General features: G+C 37.5%; 1 protein-coding gene across 3 annotated transcripts; it reads right to left on the bottom strand.

Moving 5' to 3' along the window:
* Window positions 1-678: 678 nt before the first annotated feature.
* Window positions 679-20,502, bottom strand: cdca2 (cell division cycle associated 2). Of its 3 annotated transcripts, none has more exons than XM_065250864.1 (13): window positions 20,312-20,502; window positions 19,810-19,992; window positions 19,035-19,165; window positions 18,753-18,915; window positions 12,661-12,815; window positions 12,389-12,500; window positions 11,993-12,297; window positions 11,767-11,827; window positions 9,314-9,466; window positions 8,555-8,652; window positions 6,161-6,235; window positions 5,498-5,663; window positions 679-1,859 (listed from the first exon to the last, which is right to left on the bottom strand). In XM_065250864.1, exons 2-13 carry the CDS (start codon window positions 19,961-19,963, stop codon window positions 997-999), a joined length of 2,436 nt encoding a protein of 811 aa, XP_065106936.1. In that variant the 5' UTR covers window positions 19,964-19,992; window positions 20,312-20,502; the 3' UTR covers window positions 679-996. The 3 variants fall into 3 exon arrangements, with proteins under 3 accessions (XP_065106936.1, XP_065106937.1, XP_065106938.1); XM_065250865.1 differs by having other exon boundaries at window positions 5,498-5,660; XM_065250866.1 differs by having other exon boundaries at window positions 8,555-8,646.
* Window positions 20,503-20,870: the final 368 nt, after the last annotated feature.

Here is a 20,870-nt window from a genome sequence, read left to right as displayed (position 1 = left end):
TTAGACCATAAGCATCACGCAAAAAAAATAACGAAAGAGTTTCAGTATTTTTAAAAGTTGCGATTTTCTAGGCAGATACGTCTAGGAACTATACTCTCATTCTGGCGTAATAATCAAGGACTTTGCTGCTGTGACATGGCAGCAGGAGGCGCAATGATATTACGCAGCTGCCGAAAGTAGTCCCCTTAGTAACTTCCAATGGCAGGGGACTATTTTCGGGCATTGCGTAATATCATTGCGCCTCCAGCAGCCATGTTACAGTAGCCTGGTCCAAGCAGACTCTCGTACATTCATTTCATTTGTACAGAGAGTCTGGCTATGCTCCATTGCAAAGCGTTACTTCCGTTAAGGAGGGTCCATTGTTAAAGTTTAAAACTATTGGATCTGCCCAGAGTCACTCAGGATCTGCCAAAGCCAATCGCTAACGTGTGGTCGTGACGTATACCATGCACCGAAACCGTCCGGAAACAACAAGTCAGAATAATCAGACAAACAAAACTTAGCAAACCTGGTTCTTGCTCCGGCTTTAACTTCTGTATATTCGGCAGTTTTGCAACAGATTTAAGATAATCCCTGTCTGGAAAACCACCCCATTATATTTAAAGTATGCGTTTAACTTGCAGCTTTTTTTGTAAATGACAAATAATTCCAATAGAAAGCATGCAGAGACGTTTTACAGTAGATGTCAACATTGTATTACACTTTAAAAATATAAAGCAGATAAATATACAGCAAAAGAAATTCATTGTTCATTAAACCAGCATTGTCATTTATGTGAAATAACATGAGATTATCACAGTAAAATCATCTCAAAACATCCACACATCACAACTGTGAAGATTTAATGAGCATTCTAGAAGTTACGCAATCTTCTTAATAAGAGGTCAAATTAGTCCATCCATACTGATTAAAATAATCCCACAAATGAAAACAATACAGAGTAACATTTTAGCAGAAAGTTCATTTAACAAACGGACACAATAACTTTGATGTTAATTATTCCTCCAGGTTTGGTGTTGGTTCTTCAGAGACCAGAGTCACAGATGGCTCTGATACTCCGCTGAGTCTGCTACGCCGCCTTCTACCCACCTTACCTAATTCTGGGGAGGTGTGGTCCACCCACGCCAGGCCCACAGCTTGGAGGTCCACGCTCCTCCGGTTCCTCAGGCTGCGTCGTACCGAACCCCGACTCTTCGCCACAGGCTTCAGGATGTCATCGATGTTAAAGTCATCCTGTTGCCAGGGGGCCAAAATGGGTTCTGCAGGTACAGCTTCACAGTCTGAAAACTCAATCCTCTCATCAGTTTCTACCACAACATTAATGTCAACACAAGATTTCAGGACTGTTTGGACCCGTCCACGTCTTTTAAAGCTTGGTGTCTTCTGTGCGGACTTCTCGTTGGTCACGCAATCTCCATTTAGCACCACGGTTGGAGTTTTACAGCTTACTGAAGCCTCAGGCTCCTTGTGCTCTGGACCATCAGGATAGTTTTGGTTTAAACTTGTAGCATCGTGTTGGTTATCAGTATCTTGTTCCTCACTTTTACCTTCCAATACACCAGTTGAGACAATAGCTGGGCGGCTAAGCTTCCGTCTCTTGGTTGTGCCGGAGCTACGGCGTTGGCGGGCAGGTTTTACGGAGTCACGTTTGGCTCTGAGGGCCATGGCCCCAGGGCCTTTATTTTCTGCGTGTGTCTCTGTGTCAACTGAGGAAGTCATGCCCATATCTCTTGAAGTCTGTTCGTCTCCATTGGTCAATGTGGCTTCAGACAAAACAGTACCACTTAACAGACTTACCATTGAGCGAACGGGCAGACTATGAGGAACGACAGGTGTCTGAATGCCATCTCCCTCTCCACCTGCGTGATTAAGTGAATAAAACGGTTACATTAGCTTGTTAAATGCACTCCACCATAATATAGTTTTGTCTTGATGGCATAAAGGCTTCATCAATTGTGCCAGTTATTTTGCATAAGCTTTTATCCAGCAATAAGTGACTAACAGGAGTCTGCTTATATGCACACTGGTGATAAGCATCAGCAACAGGAGCATCATCTCAAACCATATTACATCCTAGATTTGAACTATTAGCCTTTGGGGTACTAGCTTAGATCTTTTTCCATTAGATCTTTTCCGTTCAGACTGTTAAGTGTCAAGAACTTTTAAGTTACACAAGCTTGATATCATTTTACATCATCGTGGATGTCAGTGTCTAATTAACAAAGTAAATTATTTTTTTCTTACTGTTGCTACAAATGGTACAACAATGGGGAGCTACTTAAATAAATAAACAAACAAATTATTCGGTGTTTTGCAAAGATGCCCTTCTAAACTTGCAAAAAATTCATTTCAGTGTTTCCCACAGATCTGAAACATACTTGTGGTGGGAGCCGCTGAAAAAGGCCATCATTACCCACCGACAAAAATGTGTACTATACGCGTGTAAAACAACTAGTAATGTGTGACCATAACCCAATACTGAACACTTATATAATTTCGTAAATACAACCACCCCCAAACTCTCTTTGCCTTCTCTTTGGCATGAACAAAAGCAAATGCACTTTATTGGTTTTACACTGATATTTGAAGTAATACACGATGACCCCTTTGAAGTAGGGCTGGGTGGTATGATGGTATATTCCATTACCCTTAAATAAAATGTCAGATGTAACAGATTTAAGTGGGCGTGGCTAACTCTGCATTCCCACATGTTAGACTGATAGTGACGGAGAAAAGTAAAATAATCCACTAGTAATTTCGTGTAATTAAATAATAAGCAAACCAACCTCGTGTCTCTCTCGGGCGCGCACAAGGAGTTGCGTCGCCAAATAAAGAAAGCACTTCTCTCGCACATAATGCTAATAGTTGTAAAGTTTTATGAACTTCAAGCAAGCTAAGACAACCTTGCATTTATATCAGTGATACTTGCGCTGCTGGAGCGATGTAGTTTGACGTGCAATTCAGTCCCTCCAGAAAACCGTGATTTTGTGATCACATGATTCAACGGATAAGCCAAAGTCGGCATATTTATGCAGAGGCCACATTTTTCAAATACGGCTATCTTTCGCAGCATAAATTGTAGATTTCGTTGCGCCAAATATGCTGGGCTTGCATGATTTCATAATCCCCGCATTTTCGTAGCAAAAATCACATATCTCTTAGCAGAAAGTTGAAAAATTTTGCATTTACTTCACACAAGCGCAGCCATGTCCCCTGTTGCCATTGGAGTGTTATGAAGTGACGCGATTATGTGACATGAACCTCATTGAAAAGCTGCAAAAGCTTCAAACAGTTTTTGCAAGTTGCTGCAATTTCATCGCATAAAAATCTCACACATTCCATCGCATTTTTTAAGAAAACGTGTCGCAAGATCAACAATTTTTGCCTGCAACAATCACAAAAAAACTCACCGTGGAAGGACTGTATAGTACAAACATTTTTGATCAGAAAAACGAGGTCTAATAGAAAGTAAAGGGCATCAAGGCCTTAAAACCGACTCCATGGTCATTGCCTTATAGCACTAGCCTGGCTCCGCCCTCCTACGTGCTTCCGCTTAATTTTCATTTCGCTTCAGCAGTACGTCTAGGACTGCTCTGTAGAGTTTCGTTTTCTCCTGCAAAAATCTGCAGGTCCAATCAGCGAACAGAGGGGGGTGGCTAAAATTGATGACGTTGAGGTCGTGCATCAGTTTGAGTTGTAGTTCAGTAATGGCAGCGGAGAAAGACGTGAGAAAAGCTATTCGGTCCGTTGTTGCAAAGCTGACGAATATACAGAAGTTAAAGCCGGAGCAAGAACTAGGTTCGCTTAGTTTTGTTGGTCTGATTATTCGGACTTGTTGTTTCCGGCCGGTTTCGGCATATGATATACGTCACGACCACACGTTAGCGACTGCGTATGGCAGATCCTGAGTGACTCTGGGCAGATCCAATAGTTTTAAACTTTAACAATGGACCCTCCTTAACGGAAGTAACGCTTTGCAATGGAGCGTGGCCACTCTCTGTACAAATGAAATGAATGTACGAGAGTCTGGTTGGACCAGGCTATTATAGCACCTGTCATATTTATAATATCAATATCTAGAGATCCATCTCTCATATACAGGCATTTATCCTGCCTGTAGGTTTGTGCATATATTCATACTTTTAATTTTTTATGTACTATGTCCATAAATATAAAATACAATGCATATTATAGCATCAATGTTCTATAAAATTATTAACGGATTTAAAAACAAGATTCTATCAAGACTTAATCTATTGTTATCTTCTGAGCATTTTACTCTAACAATAACTTTAACTTGCCCATATTTTAAAACCGCAGTGAGCATTTAGTTAAAAGCTATAATGCATGGCAATTTTTTTGCAAATTTTTATATTCCAAAAACAACAAACTAAAGCGCATATATATCGTGAAAAACCATTCCACAAAATGAATTTTTGGTCATACCGACCACCCCTACATTGAATGGATTTATTAACATTGTGAGAGGTGTAAAACGACTATCAAACACTATAAAATAATAAGTATAGTATATAAATGATAGACAGTGTAGGTCTATAGATTAAAAATAGATCTAGAGATTATAAATGTGATATGTTTATGTAGAAGCAGTAAACGTGCAACTTTCTATTCCTTTTTTGTCAATAAAAAAGCTTAATCCAATCATTATTTCAGATTTAAAAGTCTACTTGCTGTCCCAGTGACGGTTGACTTTACATTACAGCTTTGCGTTTTTTTTATGTCTGGATTTATATATTTTATTTCATCTTACATAAGAACTGTTTGCCTGTTCGAGTTATGATTGTTCAGTGCAATGGGCTTGACATTAGCATTGCTTATTTGCAACCATCTCTGTGCACTCTGAGCAAACATTTTAGATATGAAAAGATGGTTTATTAATAATATTATTATTATGACAATGGGGAAAGAAAGTGCAGCGCATGGTTGTGACTTTCAAAACAAGAACCGGTTTTTATTGCCATAGAAACCAGAGGCGTGCTTGAGACTGCACATGTGTTTTAGCGCTGGCTGACTCTGATCACTGCCGGTAGTTCTCTGATCGACACTGGTTTAATCAGATTGGGGATCCGAAGTAATTAAACTGGAACTGACCAGGACCCGACTATCAATTTAAAATATAGATCCAGAACCGTATGGGTCCCTAAAGATTCCTAATGCATACAACTCGGCTCAAGTTCAGAAACATGGAATGATACAATGTGACACAGAGCTTGCTTTGCATCGCACCCAATTCATAGAGTAACAGAGAGCATGCAAACACACACCAAAATCATCGGGAGAGAAACGCACGTGCTCGCACGCAAAATGTCATTATTAAAGAGTGTCAATATCATGTAAGGCAACATTTTATGCCAGATATACTTGGGTGGTTGTTAATATAGCTGGGCGGCCCGCACAAGTAAAGTCAATGTGTGGGAAACACTGAATTGAAATGTATTGTGGGTGATTTTGAAAGAAAAGGCCTAGATAAAAGTACCTGTTGCTTTCCCAGACGGTGTTTGCGTTGGTGTGCCACTGAAACTAATAGACATCGTCTCAAATATAGGACTGAGCAGAGGGTTCTTGGAGGCAAAGTCTCGTTTGCCATATAGAGAACGATCCACCTCCTTATTGCCAAATCGCTTTTTAGCCCCCGAGGTCTTCTGGACACAGACACAAACATTAGATGAACATTCACCAACTGTGACTACACAAAAATGTATGTTTATATACATTATGATGAAATAGGCTGTGTGCTGCTGTTGGGTTTCTAATAATCTTTTCTGACTGCTATAATTTATCACTATATTTTTCATCTTTTGGATGGTCATGGGTGCAATAGTTGTTATTTTTGCAGCTGTTGAAGTAAATAGATATGCAAAAGTTAAATGTGCTATGGTCTCCCACATAATGTTACTTTACTATATGTGAACACAAATGCACACAAGGCTTTAGAAATGTGAAATCAAGGCAATAAAATCCACTCATCGGGGTATTTATAGATCAAAGGCTAAGTCCTAGTCATATCAGTGTTATTGTTTCAGGCTAAGTGTCAACATGATTGCAGCTTGAATAATCTGAGCTTTAAAAAGCCCAGCTTTATTAAGACTCTTCACATCACGTCAGCCTGATCTATAAATCCACTTCTTAAGCTTTATACCTTCATCTTTCCCGAAGCAGACGCCGCCGCTGTACGAGAGCTTCTTCTCGTCTCGCTTTCATTTTCTCCTGGTTGCTGAAACAAAGAAAAAGAAAGCAGTTTTTTCAACCCTTTGTACCACATTCAATATTTATCTGATGTCTGTGTTTTTTTTTCTGGGGCTGCTTGCTCTAAATTATAGTTAATTCAAAATGAAGAGACAAATAATTAGTCGTCTTAAGTGAAATCTGTTCAATATGATCAATGCCGAACAGCAAAAACTGATAGCACTTTAAAGTGCACCTATTTCATTGCTAAAAAAAAAACAATGTTATTTTGTGTATTTGGTATAATATAATGTGTTGACGTCGTTTATGGTTAAAAAAACAAACAAATTATTTTTCTCATACCATACATTTTAGTAGCCCCAGATATCCTGCATTCAAATCCATTGATTTTGTACAAAACTCTTATTAAACGCTTTTTTAAGATGTCAAATAAATCTTTGGTATGGTACTTATCCCCAGAGTACCTATGTGATGTTGTAACTTATTACACGGCTCTCTGGAATGCTTGATTCTGATTGGTCAGTTGAGACATTTGCAGGTTCGTTCTTTTCAAATAATAACCGCTCCAAAGTAATAACGCATAGCCGGTACTACTTGTACGATTAAAATCGCTCCGCGCCAATAAAGATTACAGTTTGGCGCCATCTTGTGACAAACACTGGACAACCACAATTAAGAATGGAACATAGAGCAATAGAGCATGACAGCTACGAAGCCAACACAAAAAAATACAGAATGGGCATTAAAACTTCTCAAAGACTGGCTAAAAGAGAAAAAAAATGGAGACAGACAAGCATGAAGCCTAGGATTTTAATAAGGTATTACGATCATTTTATGCATCTGTGCAAAGTTTCGCGGAAGGATAAAAATGTTAATTTAAAACAAATATGCCAATAAAATGTTTCAAATTCATATTCAAGTCCAGTTTTTTTCTTATGTGGCAAGTAGCTGTGCTTCGCGTCGGGTCCTGATCACACTGTCGGGGCTTATTTCCCGATAACTACCGGCTGCCTCTACATTATCCCTTACTTAAAATACCACACATATAATTTATTATAGCATGTTAAAATGTACCCTTTTGTGTGTGTCCTTTTAAATGCAAATGACCTGATCTGGTTGGATAGTGCAGATTAAGGGGCGGTATTATACCCTTCTGACATCACAGGGGGAGCCAAATTTCAGTGACCTATTTTTTACATGCTTAATATTAAATTGTACCTGTCAAAATAATTTGCAGCATCCGGGTTACCGTGTGTTTTTAGTTTTGAGGGGTTGTTATGTAAGGAATAATGTAGAGGCAGCCGGTAGTTATCGGGAAATAAGCCCCGACAGTGTGATCAGGACCCGATGCGAAGCGGAGGGTCTTGTATCACACTGAAGGGGCTTATTTCCCGATAACTACCGGCTGCCTCTACATTATCCCGCTTATTACACGGCTACTTGCCACATAAGAAAAAAAACTGGACATGAATATGAATTTGGAACATTTTATTGGCATATTTGTTTTAAATTAAAATTTTTATCCTTCCGCGAAACTTTGCACAGATGCATAAAATGATCGTAATACCTTATTAAGATCCTCTGCTTCATACTTGTCTGTCTCCATTTTTTCTCTTTTAGCCAGTCTTTGAGAAGTTTTAATGCCCATTCTGTATTTTTTTGTGTGTTGGCTTCGTAGCTGTCATGCTCTATTTTGTCAAGTTCAGTCTCAGTAAGCTCTCTTTGTCTTGTCGTTGTTCGTTCTTCTTTCCACTGTTTAAATGTGTTGTTTTTTCCGTACATGTTAAAATTAATGTCAAAATGTTGTGGTTGTCCAGTGTTTGTCACAAGATGGCGCCAAACAGTAATCTTTATTGGCGCGGAGCGATTTAAATTGTTCAAGTAGTACCGGCTATGCGTTATTATTTTGGAGCGGTTATTATTTGAAAAGAACGAACCTGCAAATGTCTCAACTGACCAATCAGAATCAAGCATTCCAGAGAGCTGTGTAATAACTGGGAATAACAAACCTGCAAATGTCGCGACTGGCCAATCAGAATCAACCATTCCAACGACCAGTGGATCTTGGATAATGTACATTACATTTGAACACTAGCCATAACAACAGACTATTCTAAATACACGATTGATGAACAATAACCAAGACTAATACTGTAAACATGGCTCTCAGACTTATTGCCAAAATGAAAAGCAAATACAGCAAGAAGTGTTTAAACAACTGTACAGAGAAACCTTTGATCAAGCTCATGCTGTTGTTCTTCTCGAGTTTTTCAGCATGCTTGCTGGGAAATGGAAGTCGATCGGGGCAGAATTTCCCGGTGAGAATGTGTTACAGAGAAAAACATACCTTTCTTTTCCTGCTGCGAGAGCGAGTGGGTTTAGTGCTGGCGTTGAATGAAAGCTGCTGCTCAGAGTTGCCAGCAGACTCCATATCGAGCTCTGCTTCTGAAAGAAAAAGTGTCAGGCTCTATAAATCAACACCAGTTAACAAGAGAGCAAAGCTGAGGTCAGCTTTCCTGCATACATATATATTCAAATTAGTACATGGTAGGCAAAGTCATGCTGAAGTGCTGATAACTTCCCACAGTTCAACACTGGGACTTTAATGTCCCAGTGATGCTTAAAAGGACAGTTCATCAAAAAAATTTTATTCTGCCACCATTCACTCACCCTTATGTTGTTAAAAACCTGTAAAAATGTATGTTCTGCCGAACACAAAGAAAGATATTTGTACTGAAGCAGGAAACAGGAGCACCATTTACTTGCATAGTAGGAAAGAAAAATACTATGGAACTTGAGGGTGAGTAAATGATGACAGGATATTCATTTTTGGGTAAACTATTCCTTTAAGGGGGCAAAACAACATAAATGCCAAATTATAGTTTATGTACATATGCATGTTATGCCAAGAAGCCTTTTCAGGATAGTAGTAAATAAACTGTTTGAAAAGCTTATCATCAAATCTGTGTAGGTTTATATGTACTGCCCACTCAATCTTCATGGTTATTCTGCCTTTTGGCTAAAACCTTTCAGCGCAGAATATAAGTTGGACAGAAAGCGCTGTGAGAAAAACAGCAGGCAAACCGAGTAAAGAAATGCATCTCACTGGAGAGGGCCGACGGCTGATCACTAGTGGCTGACGGCAGGTTTTCCTCCATCTGTAAATCTGACGGTTCATCCTCACCCACTTGAAAAGCAGCATTCATTACTTCAATGCCTTCAGCCTGGGGCTGCCCTGGGTCTTCAGCCGAAAGTATATCTAGAGTTTCAGATACATGATTGCAATACATACAGACAAGAGGAAGGTTAAGCTATTATATCGCATTATGCTAATATTTTTCCGTTTTTTACAATATACTGTATTTATTATAATGATGCTCTTGCTTTTAATTTTTTTTAAAGGATAATCTTTTTTTAAGGGAGACCTCATACACATTTGTGACCAAGTCATAGGTAGCACAGGTATATTTGTAGCAATAGCTAAAAAAAACATGGGTTAAAATTATAATTTTTTATGCCAAAATCATTAGGATATTAATCAAAGATCATGTTCCATTAAGATATTTTGCAAATTTCCTACCGTAAATATACTGTATTTTCCGAACTATAAGTCACACTTTTTTCATAGTTTGCCTGGATCTGAAACTTATAGTCAGATGCGACTTATACGTCAAAATAATTTCATATGAACCAAGAGAAACCAATCTCTGTGCTGCTCCTGTATTTATGTAATTTAATGGATTCAGTGATGTTGAATGACTTCGGGACCTTTTTGAACTTGATTTGGGTTATGGTGTTAATTTCGCCTATTCACCCTCCCAGATATGTTCTGTATGCTATTGTGTATCGTGTGCTATTGTTTAGTTGAATAACTTGCCTTTCCAGATTAAATGTCTCTTCTTCGGCATGGATTTTGTGCAATAATTTTCTAAATAAACGTGAAGTATAGTCCAATGCGACTTGTTTTTCCTTTTCAAAACGCATTTTTAACTGATGTGACTTATACTGCGGAGCGACTTATAATCCAGAAAATACGGTATATAAAAAATTACTTTATTAGTAATATGCATTGCTAAGGACCTTAAAGGTGGGATGTATGATCTCTGAAAGCCAATGTTGATATTTGAAATCACCTAAACAAACAGGCCCCTACCCCAATAGAATCTGGACCTTCTTTTGATAGACCCGCCCGATACATACGCAACCCAGGCAACGTTGTTGGTTAGTAGACACGCCCCTTACTGCTTAGGGATGCACCGAATATTCGGCCACCGAAAATTTTCGGCCAAAAATGGCCCAAAAGAGCATTTTCGGCCGAAAGACATTTATCACCGAAACAATACTACAGCATAATAATTTTTTTAAGCAACATATATGCGGAGTGGATGTATTTAACCGCAAAAAGGCGCTAAAGTGAGCAGTGGCACATGCGGTTGAATGTGTCCGGTCCAGACGTGATCATCACAGTATGACCTTCAAAGATCAGAACTCTTGGTGTATAAACTTAAGAGAGACTCGCACAAATGTGTCTCATACTGTAGTCCATTAACATACATTTGCCGAATAAAGCAATGAAAAACAACGTAACGTTTTTATGCTGCGATGTTTGGGATTCGCCCTTGGTCTCTGTGTGCGCGCGTTTAAGTGCCCTCAATAGTGCACACACGAGTGAGACGCAAACAAGCTAACATAAAATCTTTCTATTATTGACAGGACACATATATACTAAATTATCTCCACAGTATTCTTTTTATAATAAAAACAATTGTTTATGTCTTAAGTGTATGTATAGATTACAGTCAGAAACCAGTCTCTGCTTATTTGGTCTTAAAGAGACAGTAACCTCAATAAGTCTGTGTCATTAATGTTAATCAAACAACCCAAGACAAAGAGAAAATCACGTCTGTAGCTCTAAAAATAATATTATATTTAATTTAAATACAAAGACAGTGTTATGACTCATTTAATTTGATTTTTGTACCTAATGCTAAGGTTAGCCCTTATTAATGTGCAACTTTGTTCTTTTTTATAAATGTTTGCAATTTCTTTGTTATTAGATTTTCCCCACCCCTTTTTGCTAATCTGAAAAATAGTCCGATCCGTGCCTCAAAAACTATAATGTGATCCGAACCGTGAGTTTTGTGATCCGTCACACACCCCTAGTAAAGTTAATACACAGTGATAGCCATAAATTAATTTGTACTAATAACTAGCATAATAATTTATTTCGGTGTTTCGGATTTTCGGCCTTGGTTTCCTCTTTTTCGGTTTCGGACAAGAATTTTTATTTCGGTGCATCCCTATTACTGCTGATTGGCTACAAGTGTGTTTTGGTACTCAGCCCGATTCCCTTTTCCAAAGTGTTTCTCAAAAATCATGCACACCGCCTTTAAATGTGATTTTCTCAATGTTTAGATTTTTTTGCACCCTCAGATTCCAGATTTTCAAATAGCTGTATCTCCAAATATTTCAGACGATGAACAAATCTCCAGGGTCCAAGATGTTTTTCTGCATTTTTCAAGCTCTTTCCTTAACCTTGAAAATCATTTCATAACTAACCTTCGCAATTCTCCGATGGTCTGTTTGATGGAGACTCTTCATCCATACTAGGAAAACATATCTGAGATACGAATACACAATAATTTAGATTTGTGAAACTTTGCAATTCAAACAAGAATTTCACAGGCAGCACAATATTGCAATGTGACTACCAACCACTCCAGGAATAAAAGCAAAAGAAGTTAATGTGAAACAGTTGGTTTAGTAAGGCTGGCCAAGGACGCACCTTTTCAAAATCTTCAAATACATCATCACTGAACACAAGTCCAGTATTTCGTCTGTCGATAACCAGAACAGGTGAAGCTCCAATTCTTTCAGGACTGTTGAAGTCAGGTTGGGGAAGTGGGGGCTCGAATCTTTGAGGGGTCTTCAGAAGAGAGAGTTTTTTTGCTGTAGATGATGGAGGACACATTGGAGTTCCCCCCTTTTGCAGCGGGGTACTGGGTGGTAGGGTTTTGTCGAAGAACTCTGGGGAGAGCGGTGCACCAAAACGGACCCGCTTCTTCTTACGTACAGATGAGATCTCGACATCTGCAGGTATGGATGGGGGGTTAGAGAAAAAAAACTAAATGATTTAATAAACAAATGCATTTTTAAACATCCAAACACACATTACTCTCACCTGTTGGCTTAGTTTCTGGTTTCGAAAGCATGGGTAAGGAAAGAAGCCCATTCTTTGAATCTGAACTCAATGCTGGTACAGACGTTTGGCTCTCAGGCTCAGAGCATTTCATCTGTAAGTGCAGAAAAACACACAATGCTGACTACAGCGGTCACAACACACTAATGCAGACCATGAAGTCTCCTGAGCACTTTACCTGCATCATTTTTTTCAGGCATCTAATGCTACTTTTAAGAAACATCATTATATAGGTGAAACACTGATGTATTTACCCCTTGCTCTTGTTGTGTTGTGAGAGTGGGACAGGGGAGTGGCGTCTCTGTAATCTTGTCCTCACATTCCCTTGGTGGGGCCCTGCAGCGTTTTTTAGAAGGAGGAGGAGTCACAGAAGGGGAGGGGCTTTGAATTGTCAGCTTGTTTTCTTTACCTGTAGGACAGTCAGGAGCAAAAAGAGATGCTTGTTAAAAACATAATGACACATAGATATACAAAAGAGACTAAGGCCATGTTTACATTAGAGCATTTGCGTTTTAAAACGGCATTTTAAAATGAAAACGATCCTCGTTTATACTGACATTTTAAAAAGAATCTTCATCCACACTATACACCACCATAAACGCATGAAACATGACCAATCACGTAACTGGGCATGCGCATAAAAGTGTAAAATAACTTATTACTCTAATAATAGCTTACCTTTGCACGTTTATGCAGCCTAGGGGTGTACGATATTGACAAAAAGTCATACATGGGTCCTTTGCTGGCAACTATAACAGACACTATTTTTGAACCTGTAAAAATGTGTTTGGGAAAGTCTTATACTGTTCTATTTCCCTCCTACAACATATTAATATGATTAATAGGTTAATTTTTATTTTATAACTAAACAGAAAGGTCTTTATGATTTAAAAAGAAAGCATTCAAGTGAACAGTACTAAACAGTAGCGGACTTGAAGCAAAAATAAATTTCAGCAAATGCAAACTTCAATCAAACATAGTAAGAGGTGAAGTATTGCTTTAGCCTACCAGAAATGCATATTGCATTAATTTTAAAAAGTGTGCGAGGTCCGTGCACGTCCTCCGCTAGCAACACACAAATAGCTAAAAGCGCAAGCGCCTAAACGAGCATTATATTAATGACGTTGAGTTTATTGTTTTTATTAATTTATATTCACAAAACGTATCAACAAAACATCGATTAAAATTAAGAGACAAATTATCTGAAACGAAATTCATTTTAAAGTAGCAAACAAAACTTACAGTAAACTGGAAAATAATGTCTGACCCATTACAATTCTCCCTTCATATTGGCCTTTACAACGCCTATATGGAGTTTAAAATTACAGTCTATCTTTCGTAAGCTAATTAAATTTAAACAAAACATAAGCACTTATACTGTTCTAGCTCCCCCTACAACATATTAATATGATTAATAGTTTAATTTTGATTTTATAACTAAACCGAAAGGTCTTTATGATTTAAAAAGAAAGCATTCAAGTGAACAGTACTAAACAGTAGCGAACTTGAAGCAAAAATAAATTTCCTCAAATGCAAACTTCAATCAAACATAGTAAGAAGTGAAGTATTGCTTTAGCCTACCAGAAATGCTTATTGCATTCATTTTTAAAAGTGTGCGAGGTCCGTGCACGTCCTCCGCTAGCAACACACAAATAGCTTAAAGCCAAGCGCCTAAACGAGCATTATATTAATGACGTTGAGTTTATTGTTTTTATTAATTTATATTCACAAAACGTATCAACAAAACATCGATTAAAATTAAGAGACAAATTATCTGAAACGAAATTCATTTTAAAGTAGCAAACAAAACTTACATTAAACTGGAAAATAATGTCTGACCCATTACAATTCTCCCTTCATATTGGCCTTTACAACGCCTATATGGCGTTTAAAATTACAGTCTATCTTTCGTAAGCTAACTACATTTAAACAAAACATAAACACATTAAACCCAACAATACTCAAACATTAATATAAAACAGACATTATCTATAAGGATACATGCTAAAATAATCCGATAGCGTTTATAATAGCTGGTTGGTAGATGTTAACTATTTTTGGCAAAACCTCCCTTGCAAACCAACATTTACATGAATAAAATACTTTTTACTTTGAAAATGATGCGCTGTCACGTTAACGTCAGCTGTTCGTTTACATAAGACTCCGTCTACGTTCATTTACACTCAGAGCAACGTCTGAGTTCTCAAACTAAAACAGGGTCTTCAGCGTTTGCGAACGACTCCGTTTATGAGGGTCGAAAACGGTGATGTAGTGTAGATGAAAGGCGTAAACGTAGCAAAAGTAACGCGTTTTAAAGCATAAACGCATTAATGTAAACATAGCCTAAAACCCGTTTGTGTGCTTGCACTTATATAAACTTTGCGTTCACCTAATAATTAAAGGAAAATAAGTCATATACATCTGGGATGGCATGAGGGTGATTATGCAAAATGTAGAAAATTTTTGAGAATATCTGGGTCCTGTCGTTAATAGCTGTAAATGGGAATAATAGTAATAAATGGGAAATGCATGACTGGAAAATTGATGCTTGTGTGACTAAAACGATTAAATGTCATAAGGTCTTCAATGTAATAATGTCAAATTACAACAATGGATTTAGTTAATTATCCTTAATAAATCATTTTTTTCTTCAGTCCCTAATCATTCTCATTCCTAAATTTTTCTTAAAGACTACTTGAAAATATCTTAGTCCATGAATAAACACTAAACAAGTTTACAATTTGTAGTTCATCTAAACACTACTCCAGGGTTCCCACACCTTAGCAAACTTCAAATTCAAGGACCTTTCAAGGACTTTCCAGGTCCAATACCCTCAAATTCAATAACTAAATGGGGGGACACATTTCTAGTGAGAGCAAGGTTACATCATGTTACCTTTTAAGATACATTGTTACAGTTTGAGGGAACTTGTGCTGCATCACTGCAGGAAGCGTAGCAAGGGAGACGCAGCGTCTCATTCCATTCTCAGGGAACAACAGTTACTTATGTAACCAGAGACTTTTCATGGGTCAAACACAACTATGCAAAAAAGCATTTTGGTATGAATCAACATTCGCATACAGAAGATATAAGCATTTAAAGCGAACAGCTTAGCAGCACGTGTGCTTAAAAAGTCTAGAATTTTTATGATATTATCCTACACTACACAGGGAATAGCATGGATTTTTTGCAATCACCAACAACGTTGCCTGGGTTGCGTATGTGTCGGGCGGGTCTATCAAAAGAAGGTCCAGATTCTATTCGGGTAGGGGCATGTTTGTTTAGGTGATTTCAAATATCAACATTGGCTTTCAGAGATCATGCATCCCACCTTTAAGGTCCTTAGCAAGGCATATTACTAATAAAGTATTTTTTATATACCGTATTTTCTGGATTATAAGTCGCTCCGCAGAATAAGTCACATCAGTCAAAAATGCATTTTGAAAGGGAAAAACATAAGTCGCAGTGGACTATACTTCGCGTTTATTTAGAAAATGATTGCACAATGACCTGTATCTATGTATGTAGATTTTCAAAAACTTCCCAATTCTTGTAAGAATTTCAAGGACCCGTGGGAACCCTGCTAGTCGTTTGCCGGTTAAAATTTTGGTTTACATAATATATGTGGGTGTACCGTGTATAATAATTATGTGTATAAATACATGCATGTACAGTACTGTGCAAAAGTCTTAGGCCACCATGCCAGAATTTGTTGTTTTTGCAATGTTATAGTGATCATATATAATTGGTTCTCTGTCTCTTCAATAGAATACATCCAGAAATTACAGGAAATGTGTGTATAGTATTAAAAACTGTATAAAAATGTAAACGGATGTGTCAAGTTTTTAGGGTAAACTCCCCTTTCACTTGCGCAATAGCAGGAAACTGCAGGATCTCTTAAACCTAAATAAAATTAAATCCTAATTTCTAATTCTAAAGAAATTAGTCTTTTTACTTTATTCTGCTCAAAAAAGCTCAAGATGTGTTTAGTGCCAAGAGAGGTCACACTAAAGACTGACACTGATGCCTAAAGAAGATTTATTTGTTCATATTTCCTGTATTTTCTGTTTGTATCTTAAAAAAATATATTGAAAAATAAATATGGATGGACATTAAAACATCTAAAACAACAAGTCTGATGGTGGTGGCCCAAGACTTTTGCACAGTACTGTATACTATTTAATTAAATATATAATTAAATAAATATGTTTGTGTTATAGATAAATATTAATTATATTAATATTTTTTTCTTAAAAATATACATGCATGTGTGTGTGTTTATATATAGATAATTATTATACACATATATTATGTAAACAAAAACTTTTAGTTCTGCAAAGATCAATAACGCCCTACTTAACACCACCTACAACTGTTTATACCAACAGCACTCCTGTCAAAACACATGAAAGAAAATCATTGTGTTTCTCATTAAAAAAACATGTCTAGTAAATTGGGACACATCAAACCGACTCTACCTGTACCTCTAGGCATCTTTGGTCTTTTATTGTACCTCTAGGCAGTTTGGGTGGTTTTATTGGAAACTAATTTGATTCACAATATCAAAAACATCTCAAATTATCACTGATTACTTGGATTAGAAATCTGGATGGGCATGTATGCATACTTTTAAATAACACAAAAGCATTTCCTTAAGTCCCATATTTATACAAGACTCATAAACGTCTTGTGATTTATTCTACACGTCATCTTGCTGTTCTCTAACTGGGATCAGAGACTTCACATCAAACGTGCTTGGCATCAATTTCACCTCAAGTACATTAAGCAGAAAATGCAAGTGATGGACCTAAGCCAATGTATATGGCATATTTCATTTTTCATGTATTAAATGAGACTGAGGTAGAGTCTTGGAGGGTTGTAGCATTATTCATTTTGCTGTCAAATGTTCAGGCCAAGCCGCATTGACAATATGTCTAACTAGCCTAAAGCCGGGTGCAGGGATGCAAACCTCTCAGAGGATTATGTTTAACATTGACTTTTGCATGTATTAAAACTTGAAATGTGAAAAAATTTACTTGTCAGTGTGTGAAATTTCATCTCAGAAAAAGTGAATTTACCAAAAACTTATTGCGTGAAATTTAGGTCTCAGGACTACTATACATCTACCACTCTATGTATTAAACATGTCCCATAACTTGGATAAAGCCCGGATTATAGAGATCCTTATAGTTTTTTTATGTGTATGCAAACTTACGCGCACAGTGAAACGCACAGCCAGTTTATTTGACTCGGATGTGTACATAGATGTTGGAAGCCATATCCCATAAACCCATAACATGGGAAAGGTCATATATGGCTAAAGCAAAATCTGATGTGACAGAAATGTAGATTTCTGTCCATAACCCCAATTTTTGTAATGCCTTAACCAACTTTTTTGCAATGTTGTCCGTGTATGCATGTAAAAGATAACCATCACAAACGGAAGTAAGCTTAAAGTAACACATAAAAATCTGCTCTTGACTCATGCAGGTGACTGAAAAACTGCAAAACTAAAAACTTGTGTTCCATACAATAACTAGTAGGGATATAAGAAAATATTGATACATTCGAGCATTGTGATATTTTGGTCGGCAATACTGATTAGATTTTTAAAAAAGCAATATCCAGGGTTCCCACACCTTAGTTAAAAGAATAGTCTACTCATTTTCAATATTAAACTATGTTATTACCTTAACTAAGAATTGTTGATACATCCCTCTATCATCTGTGTGCGTGCACGTAAGCGCTGGAGCGCGCTGCGACACTTCGATAGCATTTAGCTTTGCAACATTCATTCATTGGTACCAATCAGAGATAAAGTTAGAAGTGACCAAACACATCAACGTTTTTCTTATTTAAGACGAGTAGTTATACGAGCAAGTTTGGTGGTACAAAATAAAACGTAGCGCTTTTCTAAGCGGATTTAAAAAAGGAACTATATTTTATGGCGTAATAGCACTTTTGGGAGTACTTCGACTCGCCTGAAAAATCCGCTCCCCTTCTCCCTCTCATAATGGGAGAGGGAGGGTGTTACTGCGACGAGTCGAAGTACTCCCAAAAGTGCTATTACGCCATAAAATATAGTCACTATATAGTTCCATAAAATATAGCGCTACGTTTTAGTTTGTACCACCAAACTTGCTCGTATAACTACTCGTCTTAAATAGGAAAAACGGAAGAGATATAATCTGTTTATTTGTGCATGTAAATGCACTCAATATAGCATTTTTTTTAACTATTCCTTCATGTTCATCTGGTACTAAGGACTTGTATTAGTGTGACTTTGGTCTTTAGTGAGATTTTAGTTTTGTGTTAGCAACAATCAAAAGTTTAAGCAGAAACTGACCATTTTGAGAATCTTGTGCCGGATTGTTTTTTACACTCTCCTCTTTTTTTCTCTCTTCATTCATTGCTTCTTCCTCGTCATCTTCCTCCATCAGGCTCTGGAAAGCAGCCATCTTCTTCTTTAGAGAGTCACAGCGTGAAACAAAAGGACTTTCCTGCAAAAGCTTCAACAAGAGAGAGCATCAACTATGGGCCAATAAATAATAATAATAATAAAGATGCATTTTTCTCTTCAAGCAACATGCTGTTCTGTTATTCATCAGGGACAGCCCCTAACATCTACCTGAGGGGTTCGAGGTGGTGTTTTTGCTACTTGTTTGGCTCTGAAGCAGATGAGAGAGTTTGTTTCGGGAGATCCCCGGACTCCAACTGAAGATCTCCTCCTTGCCTTCAGCTGAGCCACTCTGGATTTATCTGGGGGAGAAAACTTGGTGAAAAATGTGCTCATTCAATTGAATTTAGCATGCAGTATTTACATTTATATTGGCCAAGCAACTGATAGTTGACATGCTATGGTATATTATACTGTATGGGACATCTATCTGCTCCATCTAACAACATTTTCCTAATTCTTTAATAAATAACATGCATGCATCAAACTTATATTAACTTAAATTTGTCACACTGCAGAACTATTCAAGACAGCAAAAATAAAAATATGCATCACATAACATACACTTTCTCTTACATATTCATATAATTTTTAAATAAAAAAGCTGATGGGTATGTTATGCAAGTTGTGGTGATTAGAGTTTATTTTATGCATTATGTATTATAGCTCGACCTCAAGTCTGTAATAAAGTTTACAAACTAAAAAGAAACAAACTAATCTGAACTGGTAGAGCATTGTGTTAGCAACGCAAAGGTTGTTGGTTCGATTCCCAGGGAACTATACAGACACAAAAATGTATAACTTTATCTTGAATACCCTGTAGGTTGCTTTGGATAAAAGCATCTGCCACGTGCATAAATGTAAACTTAAGGTAAACATTTACACTTATAAGGCAACATCAAACAGTGTCGGCTCTGCAACAAATCTCGTTTAACGTGTTACTTACCCTTAATCTTTGGGGAAGGTAAGAAACTATTTGTTGATATGCCAAACTGTGAAGTAGTGAGTTTGGAGAAATCCACATCAGTCTCATTGTTTTGCTGGGATAAAGACAAAGCTGCCAGTGGTGGTCTGCTGTCTACGTCTTCAGCAACCTCCATGCTTGAGTCCAGAACATAAGCTATGAGATCTGATTAAAAAAATGAATGGGAGATAAGATAATGTTATCATAAACCATCGGAAAGTGTGACAATACTATCATACACTTCTTCAGTAACATGCAAGTTACTTTATTCACGTCTGACAACAACAGCAGCGATGCCTAACAGCAATTTTGTGAAAGATTAACTTACATATCTAAAAAGTTAACATTTAACATAAAATAGGCTAACACGGTAACAAAAACGCGGGTTATATATCAAAATAACCCATAAAGTAGATAAATAAATACATAATACTAATCTGTTAGGTCGCATGGAGTGAACGACGGTTCAAACTTCGCTCCTTACCTCACGTTACAACGGCACAAATATCCTTCCGCTCTCGTGTGAAACTAAAACCGCCTAAATCTTACGGAAGTCGTCTTTTACTAAGACACTTATTAATAATTATGGATGTAAATAGTAATAGAAATTAAACTTAATTAGATTTTTGGGTATCTAAAAGCGGCACTATCTCACCCAACTCAACCGACTGTACATCTAGGAACAACCCACTGTCGTATGAATCAGCCAATCAGATTTAAGAAACCGAGTCTCGTGCTTCAAAGCGGCCAATCACCATCGGGCGTGTCAAACGCGCCTGTTTCTGCGTTCCAGGCAACCTGTAACCCGTAAATCACGACTTCAAAACCACGACTCACGACTCTGAACTGGGAGTACATCGATCTAGTACAAGTTCACGGGTGGGATGTCACGGGTCTGACTGCCGTTCCAGTGCATTTTCACAGGTAAAAGGTTGTAAAAACACGGTTTACACTCAGGCTGCCTGGAACGCATACTCCCAGTTCAGAGTCGTAAGTCGTGGTTTTGAAGTCGTAATTCACGGGCTCAAAACCTGCCTGGAACG

This window comes from Paramisgurnus dabryanus, chromosome 5 (genome assembly GCF_030506205.2).
Source record: "Paramisgurnus dabryanus chromosome 5, PD_genome_1.1, whole genome shotgun sequence".
NCBI lineage: Eukaryota > Metazoa > Chordata > Actinopteri > Cypriniformes > Cobitidae > Paramisgurnus > Paramisgurnus dabryanus.
The sequence above is the reverse complement of the archived record's forward strand: the minus strand, read 5'-3'. Positions and strand labels throughout refer to the sequence as shown.

What these genes read in the sequence shown, in the direction of transcription:
- cdca2 (XM_065250864.1), bottom strand. Translation starts at nt 19,963, where the DNA reads ATGGAGGTTGCTGAAGACGTAGACAGCAGACCACCACTGGCAGCTTTG. An exon ending in CTGCTTCGGGAAAGATGAAG is followed by an intron (nt 5,664 to 6,160) that starts GTATAAAGCTTA and finishes GTCTGTGTCCAG; the next exon opens with AAGACCTCGGGGGCTAAAAA. An exon ending in ACCGTCTGGGAAAGCAACAG is followed by an intron (nt 1,860 to 5,497) that starts GTACTTTTATCT and finishes TTAATCACGCAG; the next exon opens with GTGGAGAGGGAGATGGCATT.